General features: G+C 37.2%; 2 protein-coding genes across 2 annotated transcripts; both read left to right on the forward strand.

The window, feature by feature from the left end:
* The first annotated feature begins 12710 nt into the window (after window positions 1–12710).
* LOC126790899 (uncharacterized) lies at window positions 12711–15788 on the forward strand. Its single transcript, XM_050517273.1, has 2 exons — window positions 12711–12853; window positions 13300–15788. The coding sequence occupies exon 2, from the start codon at window positions 13357–13359 to the stop codon at window positions 15775–15777; it is 2421 nt and encodes an 806-aa protein (XP_050373230.1). The 5' UTR covers window positions 12711–12853; window positions 13300–13356; the 3' UTR covers window positions 15778–15788.
* A 432-nt stretch (window positions 15789–16220) lies between these two features.
* On the forward strand, window positions 16221–20893 carry LOC126802778 (protein CHROMATIN REMODELING 24). Its single transcript, XM_050530485.1, is given in 15 exon segments — window positions 16221–16363; window positions 16540–17233; window positions 17236–17309; window positions 17359–17531; window positions 17614–17627; window positions 17690–17715; window positions 17904–18029; window positions 18155–18228; window positions 18819–18930; window positions 19258–19326; window positions 19419–19513; window positions 19867–20001; window positions 20088–20153; window positions 20254–20379; window positions 20470–20893. Coding segments are annotated over 14 exon segments (1920 nt in total). The 5' UTR covers window positions 16221–16363; window positions 16540–16608; the 3' UTR covers window positions 20675–20893.
* Window positions 20894–22838: the final 1945 nt, after the last annotated feature.

Below are 22838 nucleotides of genomic sequence, written 5' to 3' on the forward strand. Positions count from 1 at the left end.
TACACTGATGTGGATCTCCGATCTGTAATATTTCCAGCCTAGTCTGCATATGTGAAACCACAAACCTCAAGGATATTATTGTGATTAGAAAACATTACTCCTCTCCCTGGAGCTGACTTCAAGTACCTCAAAATCCTTATAACAGCATCCATGTGGTCCACACTTGAATTATGCATGAACTGATTAACTACACTTACTTCATACGCAACATCTGGTATGGTATGTGATAAATAAATTAGGCATCCAACTAGCCTCTGATAACGAGGTTTTTCAGTAGGCACTTGATCTCGATACTCTGCTAACCGATGGTTCTACTCAATAAGAGTATCAATGGGAGTGCAATCCAACATACTTGTCTCTGTTAGTAGATCAAAAATGTACTTCCTCTGACACAAATAGATACCATCACTTCTCCGGGCTACCTCAATACCCAAGAAGTACTTGAGTGTACCTAGGTCCTTCATCTCAAACTCTGTGGCTAGTTGTTTCTGTAATCCATCTACCTCAACAATATCATTCTCAGTAACTATCATATCATCAACATATATAATTATGGCTGTTACATTCCCTTGTTGATGTTTGAGAAATAACGTGTGGTCTGAATTACTCTGTTTGTAGCCAATTTTCCTCATGAATTGTGAGAATCTTCCAAACCAAGCACGAGGTGACTGTTTAAGACCATACGAAGACTTTCTCAATCTTCAAACAAATTTACTTGGAGAAGTGGCCACATATCCAGGCGGAAGATCCATGTACACTTCCTCTATAAGTTCTCCATGAAGGAATGCATTCTTAACATCAAACTGTCTAAGTGGCTAGTTTAAGTTAGCAGCAAAAGAGAGCAATACCCGAATAGTGTTTATCTTTGCAACAGGTGCAAATGTCTCATCATAGTCTATGTCATATGTCTGTGTGATCCCCTTTACTACTAGGCGTATTTTATACTGGCTCACTGACCCATCTGGATTATGCTTCACTGTAAACACCCAACGACATCCTATAGTCTTCTTGCCATGTGGTGGAGATACAAGCTCCCAAGTATTGTTCTTTTGTAATGCTTTCATCTCTTCCTCCATTGCTTTCCTCCATTTTGGATCTCCCAATGCATCCTGCACTTTGTTAGGTATAGATACAGTAGATATTTGATTCACAAATGATTCATATGACTTAGACAATCTTTTGGTAGACATAAAATTTTCCACATGATACTTAGCTTTAGCCTAAAAGATATGTTCATATTTTTTTATCGGCTGACCCGGAGTAGACCTATTTGGCAAGACATATTGTCTAGTATTAGCTTCACTAGTATTAGCCCTAATAGAATGACTAACCTCGGATAAGTGATCTTCCGTACCAGGAGAGCATTGGTCAGGTGTATACACAATAGTACGAGAGACATGAGGGGCAGTTGTGTTGTCATCTTCTGGTACCTGAATCTCTGGAGTGACTACACCGGAATCATCTGGTGGTGCCTGTGTAGCTGACACATTGGTAATCTCAATTGAATCTGTCACCATATCTACTGGCTTACTTGTCTCCCCCTCTCCATGATACAGCTCTTCAAAATATGAATTCGCCCCCGGAAGGGCAGTATCAGAAGGGATAAAATAGCTCATGTCCTCAAAGAGTGTAACATCCATAGTGACATAGTACTTCTAGGTAGGTGGATGATAGCACCGGTACCCTTTCTGAAGTCTTCTATACCCAACAAACACACATTTAACTGCCCGGACATCCAACTTAGACCGCTGATATTTTGGAAGATGGACAAAAGCCACACAACCGAAAACACGGACATGAAGATTATGACAAGAAGGTAAGGAGACATGAGATGCAAGCACCTCGTATGAAACTTTTCCCTCAAGGACACGAGAGGGAAGACGATTAATGAGGTGGGCGGGAGTAAGGACAGCATCACCCCAAAGGTATTTAGGCATATGGGCACTAAAAAGAATACACCGAGCCATATCAAGTAAATGACGATTTTTCCTTTCAGAAACTTCATTTTGCTCAGGTGTGTAAGAACACGTTGTTTGATGAACAATTCCGTATTTGGTAAAGAACTCCTGAAAGACACGATTCACATATCCCCCCATTGTCAGAACGAAGAATTCGAATTGTGGCATTATACTGTGTTTGGACGGTTTGAGGAGAACAATTCAAGAAAGACGGGAGCAATCATCAATAAATGACACATAATACCGCATTCCAGACACAGTAGACTCTTGGGAGGGTCCCCAAACATCATAATGAATTAATTCAAAAAAAGAATACGTTTATTAGAAGGACTAGGGGAATAAGTAGATCAATGACTCTTACCCAAAACACATGTCTCACAACGTAAATATGACTCATCTATACTAATAAACAAAGTAGGCATGGATTGTTTCATAACACTAAAAGATTAATGTCCTAAGCGACGATACCATAACCAAACTTCACTTAGCTTGTCAGAAGTGGAGATTAAAACGGTCCGAGACTATGCCCCTGGTTTTTTCCCCCGCATATGTCTTATATATTCATACTAGTCTATGAGAGAATCCGAGTACGTCCTCCCTGGAAACTAATTCATTGTTCCATTCATATTACCTACGCAATCTTAGTCGTCACTAAATACTAATTCATTTTTAATTAAATTAATTACAAACATCTTTCTCCACTGATCGAAAATAAGCCATGTATTAATTTCATTCCATGAACGCTGTGGAAACAGCAACTACCATATGTTTAACTTTTTCGGTAATTAGGTACGTACCTAGGTATTTCTACATACTTAATTTGTGCAATCTGTACGTGATTCGGTTTAGTTGTGATTTGGCTCGCTGTACGTAGTTCGCAACTTGGCTAAAACGAACTCAAGAAGGTTCATTTATACATATATACTAGCAACAATGTTCTAAATATCCTTGATTTTAAGAAAACGATATGATAAGTTGCTTATCGGTTTATTATATCAGTCAACCCGAAAAATCAAGTCAAATGGCGATATATCGGTGTTTTTGTTTTGTTTTTTTAAACCACGTCGTTTTGAAAAAATAATTCGTCGATAGCATTCGATGACGAGAGAGTTTATGAAGAATGATCACCTTTGTTTTTATTAATTAATACTATTTATGTATTTTAATTGTCAAAACAATCAAATATTTATTTTTATGAAGTTGATTTGGTATATTTTGAAGTATAAATTTTAATTTTCTCAAGTTTATTTGGTATATTTTGAACTATATGTTTATAAATATATTAAATTTAATTAAAAAATAGTAAAAACGATAAATATAATATAATCCGATATATCTCGATATATCCCTGTTATATCCTTATTTTACAAAACTGATACGATACCGATAACCGCTATTTAGACCATTACTAGCAAGCGGCCAGGTTACCTTGGGTTAATAGCTCCAAATATAAAGGAACAACGTGAATGGATTGGTGACATGGTGAGTAGCTAGGTTGAAAACAACAAATTCTGATTGATGTCTTCTATATATGTGCTTGTAGAGTTGTGGTCCATTTGGCCTGGGAAGAGGAAATAGAATTGGTCTGGATTCCCAGAATCGTTTTGTATGGTCGAGATCAATCTTTTTCACACACACTAAAAAAACTCAGCGCTGCATTGTAAATTGCTGCTTCGAGGTTGTGATATATGGCTTGTGAGAGCGGGGGTCCTTATTGCAATCTACCAACAAATGCTGGACGGAGATCGTGCACGCTGGCCGGAGTGTACCGATCAAAGCAGGATGGCGAGAACCACCTACAGCCCAGACGTGAAGACCAAGTAATTAATAACACCAAACAAGACATCTTTATAAACAAATGCCATACTTGTATATCAAACAGGTCAAAATTCATCTTTGAAGTACCAAAGAAAAACTAAATCAATTTTCGCAAGTAGTACCAGTGGCGGAAATCAATGGAGGCCAGACGGGGTTGTGGCCCACCGGCAAGTGAAAGCATTTTAAATAATTATGATATTATTGTTATAACTATTATGATTATGGTATAATTATATATAATTAAAATATAATTGAATTCTAATTATGATATCTTTGTGTATAAATCATCATTTAGTTCCAAAATTTGGTTTTGTTTCGCCCCTTCGGAAATTTATTTCAAGATTCGCCACTGCAAGTAAAGCCAAAATAATTCATCAGCAATGTTGTAATTATGTATGTAAACGTACATGTGCTACTATTTTCACAGTATATGAAGTTTCGTCCCTTATGCATGCACTTTGTTACCTAAACCTTTGAAACCAACCAAATCCTAACTAAGGTTTTTGATCCGGTGTTAGCACTTGATTGTAGGAAGGCACTACAAAAAATTAATATAGGCAATGGTCTTTGGTGGGTTACGATCAAATATATGCTAATGAAAATAGATCTTATAAAAGAATAATTGGCTTTCTCATTTTTATAATACTGAACAAAACACACGTATATAAAATTCTAGGTTGTGAAAACATAAACTTTAGTTTTCAAGTCCATCATATTAGCTCATCAACCCTTTTAGAGGATGAATAAAAACTCTATGAATTTTGTTAAATATGCTTTAAATTTAGGGAAGATTTGTCTCAACAACACCTGACATTTGACACCTTATAAATTTTGGTACCTCATGTTTTACAAATTTCATTGCGGTACTTCAAGTTTTGAACCTTACAGAACAATGGTAAATGAAAATAGTTAACTCTGTTAACACCATTAAATAATTTTCTAACGGAGTCTTGTGGACTCATATTTGAGTTTGTTTATTTTAACATTATGCATCTAAAATCTAACCTCTATACTCGAAGGTAAATAGTTATTTTTTATCTGAAATTATTGAAGCAATTTATACCATATTAAACTATATTGCAGACTGTAAATTAACTTATAAAGAGTTACAAGAAGAAAAGAAAAAAATTAGAAAACTAAAAAGATTTAGATCCGAGTTTGATAGAAATATTCCAAAATACTGGGATATTATTTTTCAAATCCAAAATAGATATCTACTTTGTTAAAAAAAGAAATAAGAAATTTAATAGAGACTCTACAAGAGAACCAAAAACCTCTTGATTTTCTGAGCATCGGTTAGATCTGTACTAGCTGGTATCAGCGCATGTTTTGCTAAAAAATAGGTGAAGAACAGCCTTATGCCACAAAATTGGCTCATTTCAGCCAATAAGAAAGAATCCAAACCTAAGAGTTATCAATCCCTTTGCACCGAAAGAAGAAGTGATAAGTGACAAATGTGCTTTCATTTAAGCCATATTCAAGAAAGCCAATACTCGATTGAATATGTCTGCAGTGTAAATACTCTATACGAAAAACATATTCATCTCCACAGACAGATTGTGTAACATCCTAGTCCACATAGCTGAGATATTGTCCGCTTTAGGCCCACTAGCCCACATGGTTTTATTCTTAAGGTAGCACCCCAAAACGGGTCTCACTATGTGAAGCTGACTCTGCTCATATAAGCACAGCTTCCACTCTCCTGCGGGCGATATGAGATTTGTGACCTACTTGCCTGCTAGCCTCCCTAGCTAGGTGTCATAATCCACCCCTTTAAGAGGCTGATGTCCTCGTCGCACACTTCTAGTGGCGAACAAGCTCTGATACCATATGTAACAGCTCAGTCCGCTTTAGGCTCACTGGCCCACACAGTTTTGTTCTTGAGGTAGCACCCCAAAACACGTCTCACTATGGGAAGCTGACTGCTCATATAAGCACAGCTTCCACTCTCCCGCGGGCGATGTGGGATTCGTGACCTACCTGCCTGCTAGCTTCCCTAGCAAGGTGTCACAGATTGGAGTTGCGGAACTTAATCCATTAAGACCAAGTCTGATTGAAATTCTAGATCACCTATCTCGAGAAAACAAAAACACAGACAAAGCCAAAGTTTCAGATCAAATTGAAAGGTTTAGCCTTTAAATAGATCGACTCGAGGAGATTAATTCTCGATTAGCTAAGCTTGAAATTAAGCTAGATTACCTCAATGAGAAGCAATATCTTTCTAATATTGAAAAGAAGTTAGCTAGAACCGAGAATCTCGTTAATAATATTCATCAGCAAGCAGCTGATTTAAAAGATATACAAGAAAGCCTAAAGACGTTTATAGAAACTCTAGTTTCCCAAATATGATTAATCAAACAGTAGATTGAAAAGCAAGAAAGGAAGATGGTAAAGCTTTAAGTTTTCACCTTCCTACAAAAAAAACTCAGCGAAAACGTTAAAACCATAATTCACCAACGGAATTACAACATAGCCTACCTCCAAGAGATAGGAAGTAGCCCTGAAGAAAAATTTCGAGAGTTATGTAGCAAAATCTCAAATCTACAAAAATCTGTAGAAAAAAAAAAAGATTGAACGATTGAAAAAATCGATGAAGAGGCACTAGCACAAATTGTAGCTAGTAAGATCAAGATACCTTCACCAAAAGGGGAAAATGAGCTTAAGTTTAGTGAATCTAAACTACTCGAGAGGAAAAAATCTAAATGTACAAGAGACATGAAGATGCTTAGTAGAATCCTCAGTAATAAAGAGTATTGTACCAGTACAGCGCATTAACGCTCAAGAATTTGAGTACAATAAGATTGAATCCAGTGTCATAGAAGCATCTGCTCCTAGATTCAAATTAAATGAGATATACAAGAGAGGATCTTTCATCTTAGCTCTCATAGATTCAAGATTTTTGAACTAACAGTTCCAACTACTGGTGGAGAGACAAATATTAGATTGATCACTCCTAAAAAAGTGAGTGAAGCTATCCAAAGAAGGTACTCATACATGCATATTATTGTTGTCCAAGTAGACATTCTTAGCAAGAGATGGAATACATTGTTCTGTCATGTGTGTTTTATAAGATGACAAAATAACAGATTTCAAGAAAAGTCTGTTAGGAATAGTAAAAGCTTCATTCTAAAACCAGGTTGCATATTATAATATTTTCCCAAATTTGACTACTCATCTAAGAAATGCAGCGCATCGCTTGAGACTGAGATTAAAGACAGATGGAATCTCGATGAGAATGAGATGAATGAACTTGCTATAGATTATATAATCTATTACAAGTTAATGAGTTCGAATGTAGCACATAATACCATATTTCTAAAATAGCCTTGGTGTTACTACATCCATACTCACTAATCCCAAAAATAATTCTCATCAGAAACATGCCACAAAATGGCATGAAGTTATTTTCCCAAGGGAATGGAGACTTTCGCCTCCAGAAAGACAAGTTCAGAATTCAAACGCTTTGGTTTATGAAGATATGGGAGGAAAAATTAGCCTTCAATTCCATCATAGGCACTCATTTGCTGGATATGATGAGGCTAGTACATCTGAATCGCTATAACCTTCCACAAAGAAGTTTTTGAGGAAGAAGATTCTAAAAGACCTCTAAAAAATGTTTAAAACATAGGAATTAAAAGAGGTTTATGCACAAACAGAGACTTGTGAATCCATAGAAGGATTAGAAGAGATTATAAGAAGAGTCTTTCAAATCCAACATGGAAAGAAGAAGAAGAAGAAGAAGAAGAAGAAGAAGAGGAATAATTTGTCCTTATTAAGAAGCAAAAAATGAGTTTGGAGAATCATCCATGCATAGCGAAACTGAACACACTGAACCACCACCAATAATCCAAAACATTATGAATTATCCAACAAGGATTATTCAAGAAAATAAGATTAAACTTCCAAAAGGGCAAACCCCTATAGGAAGAATGGGAGAAAGGAGCTCACAAAAGTTCATCCCTACAAAGCCAAAATGGGGACAATTTGTGTTTGAAAGAGGTGTGTACTTAGATCTTGATAGAGTGGGAGATAAGATAAAAGCTATAGACAACTGGGTCAAGGTGATGACAAAATAAAACGAGGTCAAGGTGTATTGAGAATTCTAGCTCTGATGGAGAAAAATTTATAATGGAACACAACCTCATGGTATATGCCAATAAGGTTGAACAAAAGAAGGTTCATACTCTGTAAATTTGAGAATTTACTGAAACCTATAATCAGTGAAGATCCTCAACTGTACCAGGAAAGAGATCCAGTATATTGTGAGCTAAAAATGCATGATGCAAATGTTATTTGCCATGTAAAGTCAATAGAGGGCAACATAGAAAAGAGATGGATAGCCAGATTCAGTAACTTCTTGAAAAGAAGTTAATTAGGCCATTCAATAGTTCTCATCATGCCCCAGCTTTCCTTGTAAGAAATCATGAGATGAACAACTAGAATGGTGATAAATTATAAAGATGTGAATAAGAAGATCATCAAGGATGGCTATCCGATAGCTCAGGTGAGAGTTCTCATCAACAGACTTAAGAGCAAAAATCTTCTCCAAGTTTGATGCAAAGTCAGGATTCTGGAAAGTCAAAATGCATCTTGATTCCATAGCCTTAACTACTTTTGGAAGTCCTTAAGGACACTACGAATGACTAGTCATGTCATTTGGATTAAAAGTAGGCCCTTTCTATTTTTCAAAGAAAGATGGATAATATATTCAAGCCTTATGCAGATTTCTACATAATTTATATAGATGACATTTTGGTCTTCTCTAATACTATGAATGAACATTTAAAGCACCTCGAGTATATTTGCAAGCTTATTATCCAAAAAGGAATCATCCTTGGACAAAAGAAAATTCATTTTATCAAGGGTGAAATAGATTTCATTGGCGTACATGTTAAGGATGAAGAGATTCGTCTCCAAGATCATATTGTCAAGAAGATTAGTCTTTACAGAGATTCTTAGGAGTTGTGAATTTTGCGAAAGATTTTATTCCCCAAGTCAGTGGTCTCATTGCACTTCTCTTTCCCAAACCAAGCTCTAAAAAGAAGTTGTTTTTCACAATAGATGATAGCAATACTGTCAAAAGGATTAAAGAGCTAACGAAGAATCTTTCACCCTTATAATTACCAGAAGAAGGTGATAGGATCATTTTGTAAACTGCTGCAAATGATTACTATTAGGTAGGAGTTGTCTTAGCTGTTGCCCCAGATATGAGTCATGAATAGATTTGTAAGTTCATATTAAGAAAGTTTAATCCAGCTGAATTAAACTATTCCACTAGAGACAAGGAAGTCTTTACTCTAATTAAATCCATTAAGGGTGCCAAGACATTCTTAGGAAACAAATTTATGATCATAACAGATAACAAAAGAGTAAAAAAAAATTTAAGAATTATAAACTGATTGATGCAGCTGATAGAGGAAGAGTCCTTAGATGACATATGTTTTTATCTCAATATGAATATAATATTGAAATGGTTGCAGGAGGCAAAAACTACTTGCCAAACGCCTTTACTAGAGAAATGACGTTTTTCAAAGAAGGTCGTAATATCAGAAGCAGGAAACCAAACCCTAAAGAAGAATATGAACATGTAGAGAAGACTTTTTGGGAGAGGTACAAAAGTGGAAACAAAACAGTTTGACCTTTGCATGATGGTCATGCATGGTTATTAATATATTATTTCCTACGGACCTGCTAAATCCAGTAGACCAGCTGGAAAACATAAACCAAGATCAACGAGAAATTGGGACAAGCATTCGGATGATAAATCCATAGTGAAGGAAGAAGCTCAGTCAGTGACTTCCGAAGATGAAAAGAAGCTATTAAGTGAGTTCTTGCTGCATCTTAGTAGTGCAGCCTCAACTGATCAATCCCAGGGTAAATGATTAACTAACCCGTCTCAAACGACAAACGGTAAATGCACAATAAGTCCGTTTATGGTTGATGCATTGCCAAAAGGCAGAAGAGTCCTTTTTTGGGCGAAAAGCTTACTGAAGTTAAGGGAATGAAAATGAATTTCCACAGCATTTGAAGGTTTTTGACAGACCAGTTTTCAAAACTGAAAGGGTATTATCCTTTAAACATAAAATCATTATAGACAATATTTTGTACGCCTTCCATAATAATAATGAGTGTCGTATGCTTCAAGCTCTTGAAGTATTAACAGAAAAATTATATGGATTTCATACAAAGATAAGTAGGCTGCTACTGAAGAATGTCAAGCTCCTAAGGTAATGTACCTTGAAAATCTTGAGAGTGTCAAGCTTCCTATCTTAGCATTAAGAGAGGATGAGTGATATAACTTTCATAATATATTGGGAGATTCTAGGAAGAGCATTATTGTAGTTCATGGCCCATATGGGAGGTATCTAGTTGATGTTCAAGCAGAGCATCCTCAGAAGTACAAATTGTGGCTTTTGGAAAATAGTTTTGTTCACAATCTCTGGACAAAATCAAATGAAGATCTAAAATGATTCCCTGAAATAACTTATGGAGTTGTTAAACATATTAGACTTGAGAGATATATTCTGAGATTAAAACTTGTGTCCACACCCCCAGAATGCACAGTAATCAATAGAGAAATAAATTACATTTCTCAGTACCATTATGTCAGGTTAATATGGATTTCAGCAAAGAGGTAATATGTCATAAAGAACAGTATTCAAAGCATTCCATGGATGAAGGCAATGGTTATTGCCAGCATGAGGAAGATAGTTCCGAGGGATATAAGTTCAGCCTTCTAGCAAGAGGGGATAAAATAATAGTCACTTGTTAGAACCATCTTCCGCCAACAAAATAGCGATTTCTTTACATCCTTACGGAGGAAAAAAGTTGATTGCACTCTAACCACTACCACCTAGCTATAAAAGTTAGAAAAAGAAGAACAACATAAGATTTCTATCTATGATTCAGATCTTTTTTTGTTTGTTAATGATTCAGATCTTGAATATGAGATAGAGGATTAAAGCTCTGATGCCTCCTATGATTTTAATGAAGAAGCACATCAAAGCATTATCAACATGATGGAATACTGAGTGGTTGCCGACGCAACAAGCCAAGTACATTTTAACTGCTAACGCAACAAGTACTTTTTCTCTAATTGTGAAATAAGTGTCTGTCGTACAAAAATTCTACTTTGCCTTTTTTAAAGTAAAGTAAAAGCTTTTTGGGGATTCCCCATGTCTGCCACATCCTTTATATTAGATTTAATTCTAGTTGGAGTCCAAGGCCTATATAAGAAGCTCAACCTTTAGAAGGAAAGCATAAAAAAATCATCAAAAGAACTTGAGATAGAAATTCTCATCACCTTTCAGAAAGAAGAGAGCGAGTCTACTAGTATTCTAGTATAGCACGAATGTGAATATATAGTAAAAGTGAGTCTTGAGTGTGAATGTGCTTATGGTGTGAAATATCCTACTACTGTAATCATCTGGTGTGGTGTACTTTCTTATAAGTAAATTTGTATTTATGCTCATAGTCATGTATAACTAAACAGTTTTAGATGTTTACCCAAGAATTGAGGCTTTGGGTTTTAGTTTGTATATATGTTGAAATAAATAAATTCTATTGTGAGCCCATTACACCGTCTAGACAAAAAAATAGTTTTTTTTAAAACAATTAAAGTAATCTAAGGTATTTCTAGTAGTTTTCGCAACTTTTCTGATCAAGACAACAGTTAATCTGCCGAAATCCAGTAACTATCGACAAGAGGTTGTTAGGTGAACTTTTTTGTCATGTTGAAGGTTAGTTCTTAATAGGAAGGTGGTTGATAATTAATAAGAATACCTAGGTTTACTTTTAGTAAAAAAAAGAAGTTTTTAGACCTAATGTTAACGGAGCCGTTAGCTATATATCATTCCTCAATTCAAATGAAAATTATAAAAGTGAGGTACTAATCTTACTAAACTAAGAAATGTCAGATACCATTGTAATGAAAATTCCTTAAATTTAGAGGTATTGTTCTTTTTCTAAAAGAGGCCAAATTGTATTATTTTTTGTTTTAAAAACTGATCAGATAGTGAAAATTTTGATAAGTACATCAACTAAATGCCACTATTTCCCTTCAAAAAAAACTCAATGCCGCTATTAACATATAGAAAACATTTATGCATTAGGTCCTAAATTATGGCGGCAAGGTTAATGTAATACCCATACTTGAAGTTGTATCAATGTATTACTCAAACTCGCAATTCGCTATCAACGACGGGTCTAAGGTCAATTTTCGTCACCGCTTTGTCTTCTAAAGTCACGTGTCTCGCACGTGACCACAAAAAAAGTATTTACTACCCAAACTTTTGTGGCAAGGTTAATGTAGTACTCATACTCTAAGTTGTACCAATGTAATACCCAAACTCGCAATTCGCTATCAACGTAGAACCCATCCGAGCCCAAGTCACTCTGGTCCAACCGAATGTGAACTGGGAAAGTGGGGTGAGGGGAGTGGTGGGGATAGAGGTGGAGGAAGGTGAGATGAAGGTGAGGAGAGAGAACTTAGATCTGAGAATCTGTCGCCTCCATCGCTGCTAAAGGTGATCAGGGTTTGGAGGGGCAAGAGATATGGTGCACCATAGCAAGACATGAGGTTTGTGGATGGGAGAGGTTTCCCTTAAATTGGGTAAAGTGACGACAGTGAAATTAACAGTGTTAGCGAGTTGCTGGGCAGGTCTCTAAATTTTGAGTAGTAATAAACTGCCCGAGTTGGAACTTGATATATGGATATTAATAATGGCCAGTTTGTTCATGTACTATTTGTGACAGCTCGCGACTTGTTTCTCTTGTTCAAGCTCCCGTCCGGCACACAAACCCAACCAAGGTATCTTGTTTCTCCATCATTCTTTTCCTTCAATTGCCCTAACTCTCTTAGTAGATTTCAACTCCAATGCTTTTAGGCTTCTCGCTAATTGAAATATTGGGTCTTTTGGTTTGCATATTGTTCAGCTCAATACAGTAGCCTATCATTGGGCCTCAGCTCCGATCTCCCCAGGTTCGTATCAATCTCCATTTCCCTTAGTTCCAAGGCTACGAGCGCCAGTACAGCGAGCTCACCAACAAGTGCACGATAGCTGCTGGGCTTCATGGAGGTTAGTCTAGTTCTGTCTCTCTCTTTTTAAGGTTTGATTTGTACGCATCAATTTTCAGTCGATCTAGGCATTAGGTTGTGTCAAATCATAGCAAAAATCTGTATTGTATATGCCTTAATTTTATGACAAGGTTGTGTCTTTAATCATGCTAAATGGTATTGCCTTGGGTTCAGTCTTGTTCCAAAGTACTGATCCGTCATCACTGCTTTGTTTGGTTTCATTTTCTGGGTTCTAACCATAATAACAACCAAGGTCTTTCATTGCAATTAGCAGAATTGTTATTGATTAAAGCAGATCCATTTTTGGGTTTCAGTTTTACTTTGAGTAGTTGTGTCTTTTGTCTTTTAGATTTGTTTTGACTGTATTCATCTTCTCAATTTTGTGTTATATATTTATGTTTGTCATAGCAATTACTGACTTTATATATTAACTTTTTAATGGAATAGAGGTTTGATGAATTGGTAGACAGCCAAAGTTGAAATTGGAGTAGAGAATCTAGGAATATGGAGTGCAATAGAGATGAGGCCATCAGGGCAAAAGAGATTGCAGAGAAGAAGTTTGCGGCAAGAGATGTAATGGGAGCCAAGAAATTTGCTTTGAAGGCTCAGAATTTGTATCCGGGACTGGAAAATTTACCCCAAATGTTGGCAACTCTTGATGTACATGTTGCTGCAGAGAATAGAATTGATGGGGAGGTAGATTGGTATGGGATACTTGGCTTGGAGCCAAGAGCAGATGACGAGACGGTGAGGAGACAATATAGGAAGCTAGCTCTTATGCTTCACCCCGATAAGAACAAGTCTATCGGAGCTGATGGAGCGTTTAAGCTACTTTCCCAGGCGTGGAGTTTATTGTCTGACAAAGCTAAGAGGGGAGCTTATGACCAGAAGAGGAAGGCTTCCACTTCACAGACCCCTCCTGGAGGCAATGGCTTTTACAATTTCACGAAAAGTTCAACATCCGGTCCCAAGCCTCCAAAGAGTAATTCAAAGGCGGCTCGTTCTTCAGCGACTGGTTCAAATGCTAAATCAAAAACCAGTACCTTTTGGACCGTCTGTCACAAGTGCAGGATGCAGTATGAGTACATGAGAGTTTATCTTAACCATAACCTTCTCTGCCCGAATTGCCATGAAGCATTTTTTGCTGTGGAAATAGCTCCGCCACCTACAGGTTCCTCCAAGTCATCCACCTCATGGAATCCATCACATCAGCGACAGAATTCAAATCATGACAAGAGCTCGTGTAATACAGGAAGAAGTAGAGATATAGGAGGATTCACCGAGTCATATCACCAAAGCAACTTCCAGTGGGGTCCGTTCTCCAAGTCATCTGGTGCTTCTTCAGCTGCCCAAGCTGCAAGTGTGGTTCAACAGGCATACGAGAAAGCAAAGAGAGAGCGTGAGGAAGCACAAGCAGCAACAAAAAGAGAGGAGGCCTTACGGAGGAAGCAACAAGCCTCCTTCAAGAAAGTGAGTGGTGCTTCATCTAATGCAGCAAAGAGAAGAAGAGGAATATATGATGTTGGAGACAGCTTCAAGCCTCCAAGGGACGTTGCAAATCAAATGGGTGGGGTAGCTGGAGCTGCTAACTTTTCTGGACCTAGGCAGCTTAATTTTGAGACAGGTAGGGTCAACGGAACCACTAAGTTCAGTATAACAAGGGAGTTGTCTGTGCTTGAAGCTCAGAATATACTAGTGCACAAGGCTAGGAAGGAAATTCGCAGGAAACTGAATCAGCAGAAATCTGAAACTGCAGTCAAACAGGTGGGAAATGAGAGTGAGATGGAGAAATCTTTGAAAAATGTTGATGCAAAGCGTGATCAGAACAAGTCTAGTGGTCCAATGGATAGAAAGAATGGAGCTAATGAAAGGAAACATTCCGGCACTTCTAGTGACGTGGCAGATGCAGAAACCTTGCAGTCAATGACGATAAGTGTTCCAGATTCAGATTTTCATGATTTTGACAAGGAAAGAACTGAAGAGTCTTTTGGAGAAAATCAGGTCTGGGCTGCATATGACGGCGATGATGGGATGCCTCGATTTTATGCCATAATTCATAGTGTGATATCTTCAAACCCTTTCAAAATGCGGATCAGTTGGCTTAACTCCAAAACAAATAGTGAATTGGGCCCTTTAAACTGGGTTACTTCTGGTTTCACAAAAACATGTGGAGAGTTTAGAGTTGGCAAGTATGAGATCAATAAATCACTCAATTCTTTTTCGCACAAAGTTCGGTGGACCAAAGGAGGAAGGGGGACTATCTGTATATATCCCAAGAAAGGCGATGTTTGGGCTCTCTATAGGAATTGGTCCCCTGACTGGAATGAATTGACAGCTGATGAAGTAATTCACAAGTATGATATGGTAGAAGTGGTTGAAGACTATAATGAGGAACTAGGTGTAACGGTAACTCCTCTGGTGAAAGTGGCCGGTTTCAAGTCAGTGTTTCACAGGCATTTGGATCCTAGAGAGGTTAGGAGAATTCCTAGAGATGAGATGTTCCGATTCTCTCATCATGTTCCTTCATATTTACATACAGGTCTAGAAGCATCAAATGCTCCAAAGGGTTGTCGAGAGCTTGATCCAGCAGCTACACCGTTGGAACTTCTTCAAGTAATAACTGATGAAGAGAATATAGAGAGAGATGAGAAATCTAAGGAAATTGATGTAATAGATGTTGATGTTGAAAATATTGATGTGAAAGATGAAGAGATTATGGAGACGGATGAGAAATCTAAGGCAGTTGATGTGATAGATGTTGATGTTGAAAATACTTATGGTATAGAGGATATAGCAGGGAATCCTAGAACTCTCAGGGAAGAAGAGAAAGGGAGTTCAGTCACTCCAGTAATAGAAATTGAAGAGAGCCAAGAGACAAAGCAAGATGAAAGAATGGAGCATGCTTCGGAAGTCCAAGTTGGTTGAGTTTTGGTGTACATGATTCAATATGGACAGATTCTTCTTACTTGGTTTAAGATTGGAGAAGCAGAGAAAAGGACTGAAGGTCTCTTTTCTGCAGGTCACAACTCCAATTGGGGCTACATTCAAGGATTTCAGAGGTGCAAGCTACACATTACATACCCTCTTCCACTAGACATGCATTACATTCTCTGAAGAACTAGACCTTATTGCAGTCCGAGAGTTCCGTTTATGTAGCTTAGCCGCATAGTTTTCTTGCTTCTTTGTATCTGGATGCTGTGAATTTGCATAAACTTCTATAAGATTACATACGTAATTGTTAAACAGTACTGTTATTTATTTATTTACTATATACAATTTGTTGATTACTGTATGTTTCAGTGTAGCTAAGTTCCGCACGAATTTTTATTTGTTGGGTGCTGTTCTTAAATAATCCATTGCATGTGTTTGATTTGTGAATTTTAATTCTGTTTCTTCTCATCTGCTAATAATCTTCTCTGATTTTCTGCTTTCTTTTTTGGTTGACAGTTCTGTGATTGGTGAGCTTTGGTTACCCTAACTCAAGCGTCATATTATCGAAATGAAGTACAAAGTAAGTGAAAAGTGCACATCTTTTACCCTTTTTGGTGTTGATTGGGAATTGAGTTTCTTCAATTGAAGTCAGGCATTCAATTTTCTTTATATATTGATTGACTACATGATGGGAATAGGGTTTCTGATGAGGTTTTTGCTTCTATTTTTGGATTTGGACTTGGTTTTGTATTTTAGAGCAAGGGAAGGAGACTAAGGTGAGGATTGAAGGCCAGCGCCGACTCTGTAAGGTTCGATTGACCGCTGATGACGACGGCGACGATGCGCCGAGTTTCTCTTGAGGTTGAAGACAGAGATGTGGTGAGTTTGTCAGAAGTTGCTGATTTTGAGTCACTGCCGCAGAAGCCACAGAGTAGTGAGGCCGAGAGAGGAGGAGACGGCGGCGGAAATGAGATTAGGGGGATTTTAGACGACTTGAGCTCCAGGCTTGGGTTTTTGTCTATTGAGAAGAGAGGCGCCAGGAAATCTATTAAGGCTGAAGATTCCGGAGATTATAAAGATGCGGTGCCGCCGTTTTTGATTGTTTCCGACTTGTCTGATTCGTCTGCTGAGACCGCTACGATTGGTAGGAAGGGAGTCGAGAGTAGTGTGGTAGATGAGGTTGAAGAGATAAGTTGTTTTCGAGGTGATGATGATGATGACAGTGTTTGTAAGGTTGTGAGGGCTAAGAAGACGGAGAAAGAAGCTGGGAGGCGAGGCGGAAGCTACAGGGAATACTATGATTGTGATGAGGATAGTGAGGTTGATGAGTCTCGAGTTGAGTCTGTTCCAAAGGATGATGGTTCTATCACTCTGAGTGGTCTGACATATACTAACAAGCTACCAGGGAAGATTGCGACGATGTTGTTTCCGCATCAGTGCGAGGGGTTGAAGTGCTCTGGGCGCTGCATTGCCAGGGGAAGGGTGGAATCTTAGGAGATGACATGGGACTGGGTAAAACAATGCAGGTAAATGAATAACGATTGGTTTTCTAGTTATTTTTGATTCGGAGAATAGTCTGGTATTGTTTTGTCAACTCTGGTTGATGTTATATTGCGGATTTGTGGCTATTTGGCTGGATTGTTTCATTCACGCTTGATCAAAAGGGCAATGGCTGTGGCTCCTAAAACACTACTTTCTCATTGGATTAAAGAGCTAACAGCTGTGGGCCTCTCTGACAAGATAAGAGAGTGAGGCTTCTTGGTCTTTCATAGGTTTTTATTTATCTTCACGATAAAAAAATAGTATTCATTTACCTCTTCTTTGATGTAGATACTATGGGACCTGTACAAAAGGATTTAGTGATCAAATATTCTTTTTAAGTTTTGGAAGATCACATTAATTCTAGGTTGTTCAACCATCCGTATGATATATGTTAGTTTGACTCTAATTTTTTGGTCTTTAGAATTATAACTATAGGAAGATTCTGATTTCTTCTGGTGTCATCCACATGACATAAGTGATCTTAGATTGAGTAAAGTTGTGTTTGCCTGCTATATTTCTTTGGTATTAATATTATATTTTGATGCTCATATCATTTACCCTACTTTACATTTCTGTAGGACAAAGGCATTCTTCTGACAACATATGATATAGTCCGAGTCAACTCAAAATCTCTAAAAGGCAGTGATTATATTCTCGTTGATGGAAGTGAGGATATGATTTGGGATGATATGATACTGGATGAGGTAAGAAAGGGTAGAGATTCAACTTTTAAGTAGTTGCATTTATTTGTTTATGAAATGAATAATGTAGGTCAAATTATAGTAAAATATGAACTTAAAGGTCTTTTGTCTAATACCTCATATTGTAGATTGGTAGTCATTCTTATCTCAACCTCTGCCTCGCACATCAGCACAGACACAGTAGCTCACAATATCCCCACATGTATATGTGCTCACACATGTCTATGAGGTTCCATTAATGGAACAATGTGGTCTGGTTTACTGTTGAAATGAACTTAATAGATCTTTTGTCTAATACCTCATATTATAGATCCATAGTCATTCTTACCTCAACCTCTCCTTCTCACATGTGAGAGCAGACACAGAGACTCATAATATTCTCACATACTTGTCTATGACGTTCAATTATAAGGTCACCACAGTATTTACATCCTCATAATGTTTCAATATAACAAACCAATATTACCATGCTCATATATTGTCTGAGTAGATTAAGTGCTTAAATCTAATATGATGTCAGAGAATATTTTGAAGGTTGCCTGAATATATAAAATTTTGACATTTTGTTTTTTGCCTTAAGGGTAAAGGTTTGGTTTACTTAGAATAATGCCTGTTAGTTTTTTCATTTCTTGCTCTCCATTCTATTTTTAGAATCTGCAATCTTCTCATATGTTTGGTTGTTATGTATATGGATTTTCTAAAAACGTTCAGTCCACTATTTACTTCCTTTTGTAGCCTAGCAATTATATAGCGGTCTATTTGGTGTTCATGCTATGTTTCTTATATTTGCAGTACTGATAGTGAAAGTGTGGATCATGCATATCGAATTGGGCAGAATAAGGATGTCATTGTATATAGATTAATGACTTGCGCAACTGTTGAAGAAAAGATATACAGAAAACAGGTGACGGATTGCTCTATCCCTATACATATATTCAGTGGGTATATTCATTAAAAAAAATTCAGTGGGTATTTATTTTGTTCGTAAAATATCAACTTTGAGGCCTGGGATCTCTGCAAGTTTGAAATTTACACCTTACATCCGATCACTTAAATGCCTTCTGTCTCTGTGTTTGAATCAACTATTTGCCCTTCTGTTTTGCTCTGCTATCTTCGCTGGTTGTTTACCTGTTTCAGTTTATATCTTTACTCAATAGGTTGTGAGGTTCCATTCTGCATCTTATTTAGAAGATTATGCATATTGGATTAACTCATCCATATATAATGTTAGATTTTCAAAGGAGGATTGTTTAGAACTGCAACTGAGGAGAAAGAGCAGATTCGGTACTTTAGTCAACAGGTAAATGCTTAAAAAGATGTAATTGGTTCTAATGCTTGTGTAGATCCTTGCCAGTGGACAAAGACCGAGTTGCTTAATGTTTTTTTTTCCAGGATCTTCATGAACTTGTCAGTCTCCCACAACAAGGTTTTGATGTTTCCCTTACTCAAAAGCAGTTAAATGAGGAGCATGATCAACAGCACACAATGTAGGAAATCAATAGCTGCATACATTTTATAATCTGTAAAAATCGCATGTTTATGTTAAAAAGCCTCATATATATGTCCTACTGTGCATTTATTAGATTACCTTGTGTTCTGTTACTGAATTTTTAGGCAAATAAACAATATTATCTGTAAAGAAGGTTCTAACTGATAACTGGTATACAAAATTATACTCGCATTCCGCAAAGAACTAAGGCACTTTGCAAAAAAAATATTTTCTTATGCTTGTGTATGTGGGTATAGTTTTTATTACGTATTCATATGGAAAATCAATTCTCGTGGTTTGCACTCAACTCATTCTGTTTTTGATATTTTGTTACTCTACTATTTACTTCAGCGAAGAGTCTTTACAATCCCATATAGAGTTCTTGGAAACTCAAGGGATAGCTGGTGTCAGTCACCACAGTTTGCTGTTCTCCAAGACAGTACCACCTCTGCCAGAGGTAGACGCCGAACAGGAGGAAGTTGAAAGGTAAAAATTTATTTACAATATTGCTTTTCAGTATATTATATTGGTATCCAGTCCTTTATCTAGTTGCCTCTATTTTCTGGGTGCAGGATTAGACGAACTTTACATGCAGGAACCTCAACTTCTAGTTCGGCACTTGAACGTAATGTAAATGGGTAAGTGTTCTATGAATCATGGTATTTCTCAAATTTGTCAACTGCAATAATGGTATATATTTTACCACATGGCATTTCATTTGGTTTGCACTACTGGCAGGGCGCAATATGCTTTCAAGCCTAAGGACGTGATCCTAAACAAGAGGGATTCTTCTTCACCAGTAGATTCAGGAAAAATGACAAAATCAGAGATCAAAAAGAAAATCAGAGATCAAAAAGAAAATCAGTAGGCTGTCGCAAATGCTTGCAAAGAAGGTATTGTGAAAACATCATCTCTGATTTCCATTTAAGAAGAATGGGTGATTAATTATGTTAGTAATTTCTCAATTATGTTCTTTCTGTTATTATTGATCCGCGATTGCTATTTAATTACCCTGCAGGCTTTAGTTTCAACATTACCTGATAAGGGACAAAAACCAGAGAGGCACATTTCTGAATTGAATGCTGAGCTTCGTAGAGTTGAGAGTGATGTTATCAACTTGGATGATGTAACTGAGGTGCTTAAAGGAGTGGCAATATAAGACCTTTCACGTTGGTGGAGAAGGAAACAAATGCATGGGAAATGTTAGGCGCGCTGTTGTCATTATAATTTTTGGTCGAAACTGTGAATCGAAACTATAATGCTGTATATTGAATCAGCGTGCTAGCGTAGCCTCACTACGGAGCAGTGAGCATTTTGTTCTCTGGCCATGTATGTTGAACTTAAAACCATTTAGCAAGAAGTCTTATTTTGAAAGCCATCTCCTAACCGTGCGCACGAAGATCCTTTCTTGACAGTAGAGTTTCCACTAGTTCATTGTTTCTTAACTAGTTGGATCTTTTGATATGCGTCATTAGTCTATACCAATGAGCCATAACCAGTTAAGACAGCCCCCAAACAATTATGCGACACAAACGTTTACCTGGTCATGTAGCCTTTTTTCTGATGTCCAGTGTAATCGTGTGGTGCGCCAGTTCCATTTGCCACTAGAACAAGTGATGCTCTGGACTCCAGTATTATGGAATTCGTGTTCCAAATTGATGGTGTCGGTACATAAATGAAAAACAAGTCCAGCATAATCCCAATTTTCGTACGAACTATTATTGCTTATTGCTCAATCTATTTGATGGGGTTGCATCATTTTTGACGAGCATGTCTGATGGTTGTTCTTCGATGCAGCAGGGGCGAGATCAGCTTATATAGTTTTAGAAATAGCATATGGTAATAGAATGATAGAACACACAAAAGCTCTGTGAATGTGGAAACTCCCAAGAACAACATTGCTCCCTTAAGGCAGCTTTTGTCACCAACCTTGAGGCACCCGCTGCACCCAAACCAGCAAAGGACTAAATGAATTTAGGGCAAACTAAAATTAGCTCACCCACAACTCTACTTTCAACAATGAACACCTGCTACCCCAAATGCACCAACAATTGCGCATATGCTAATATGATATCAATTCCTCAAGCCCCAGATGTAGCAAAAATGTAGCAACTCGGGAAATGTAGCAGTAGTACACTGTTGGTAATAATATGGGGTAAAAATGTAGCAAAAAGGTACTGAAGTAGAGTGTAACCAACTATAATCCTCGTTGTATCCACTTCTGCCTCATTGTATGAAAACATTTGTCAATGTTGCTAGTACAAATGATTGGTAAATATAGGTAAGAACTCCCATTATAATTGAAAGAGTAAAAACCTAAAATGGTACCCAGACTTTTGTAAAAGGTACTTTTTGATACCTACGAAATTTCGTTACTTAAAATGGTATCTGAATTGCTCTGTTACCAAATATGATATCTCAGTTAGTTTGCCCGTTAAATCGATGATGGTGGCAAAGCTGGCCCTGAGGGAGGGCATGCAGTGCGCTCGCACCGGGCCCAGGACCCAAATTTTTGTTTGTTTGTTTTGTTTTACTGTTTGTTTATTTATTAATAATTAAATTTAATATATTTTAAAAATAAAACCACACAAATATTTTTTTTTACTTTTATCGATCGATCTGCTTCTCCTCTTCTTTTTCTTCGGCCTTCACAATTGCATTGTTCCAAAAAAAACTTTACTCTTTCCATTCTTCCATCTTTTTCTCTCTTAAATTCTTGATATTATCCTTTCATTATGAATAAGATCCATTGTAGGAATTAAGGAGTTCGGTTGCCGATTGAATAAAAAAAATTTGTATAAGGGTTTTTTTTTTTCTCGCACTGGGCCTTGAATCCCTTAGGGTCAGCCCTAGATGGTGGGTGTAGAGGTGGGCACGGGACGGGATGGGATGAGACGGGGCTCATCCCACGTCTCATCCCACTCTTTTGAATCGGGACGGGACGTGAGTTTTTAAGAATGCATCTCACTTGGGATTAATCCCAGTTGGGACGAGACGGGACAAATCCCACCTTCCTATGAAGTTAAATAAAAACCTATATTTTTACTTTTTCATTAACAAAGTAACATTCAATAATGAAATTTTAACAAAAAAAATACATATTATGTTCAAAATATTATAATTTACCATTACTATTTGAGTTGATATAATTTTGTAGTTATTAAGAACATAAATTAATTTCATTTTGATACAAATATATAAGAATTTTTAAGTTTTCATTAAAGATGAGACGAGACGGGACGAAACGGGATAGAAATTATTCGTCCCACGTCCGTCCCTCTATTATGAAATGGGACGGGATCAGGACGTTTTTAGACCTCCAT

The sequence above is a fragment of the Argentina anserina genome, chromosome 1, assembly GCF_933775445.1.
Source record: "Argentina anserina chromosome 1, drPotAnse1.1, whole genome shotgun sequence".
NCBI lineage: Eukaryota > Viridiplantae > Streptophyta > Magnoliopsida > Rosales > Rosaceae > Argentina > Argentina anserina.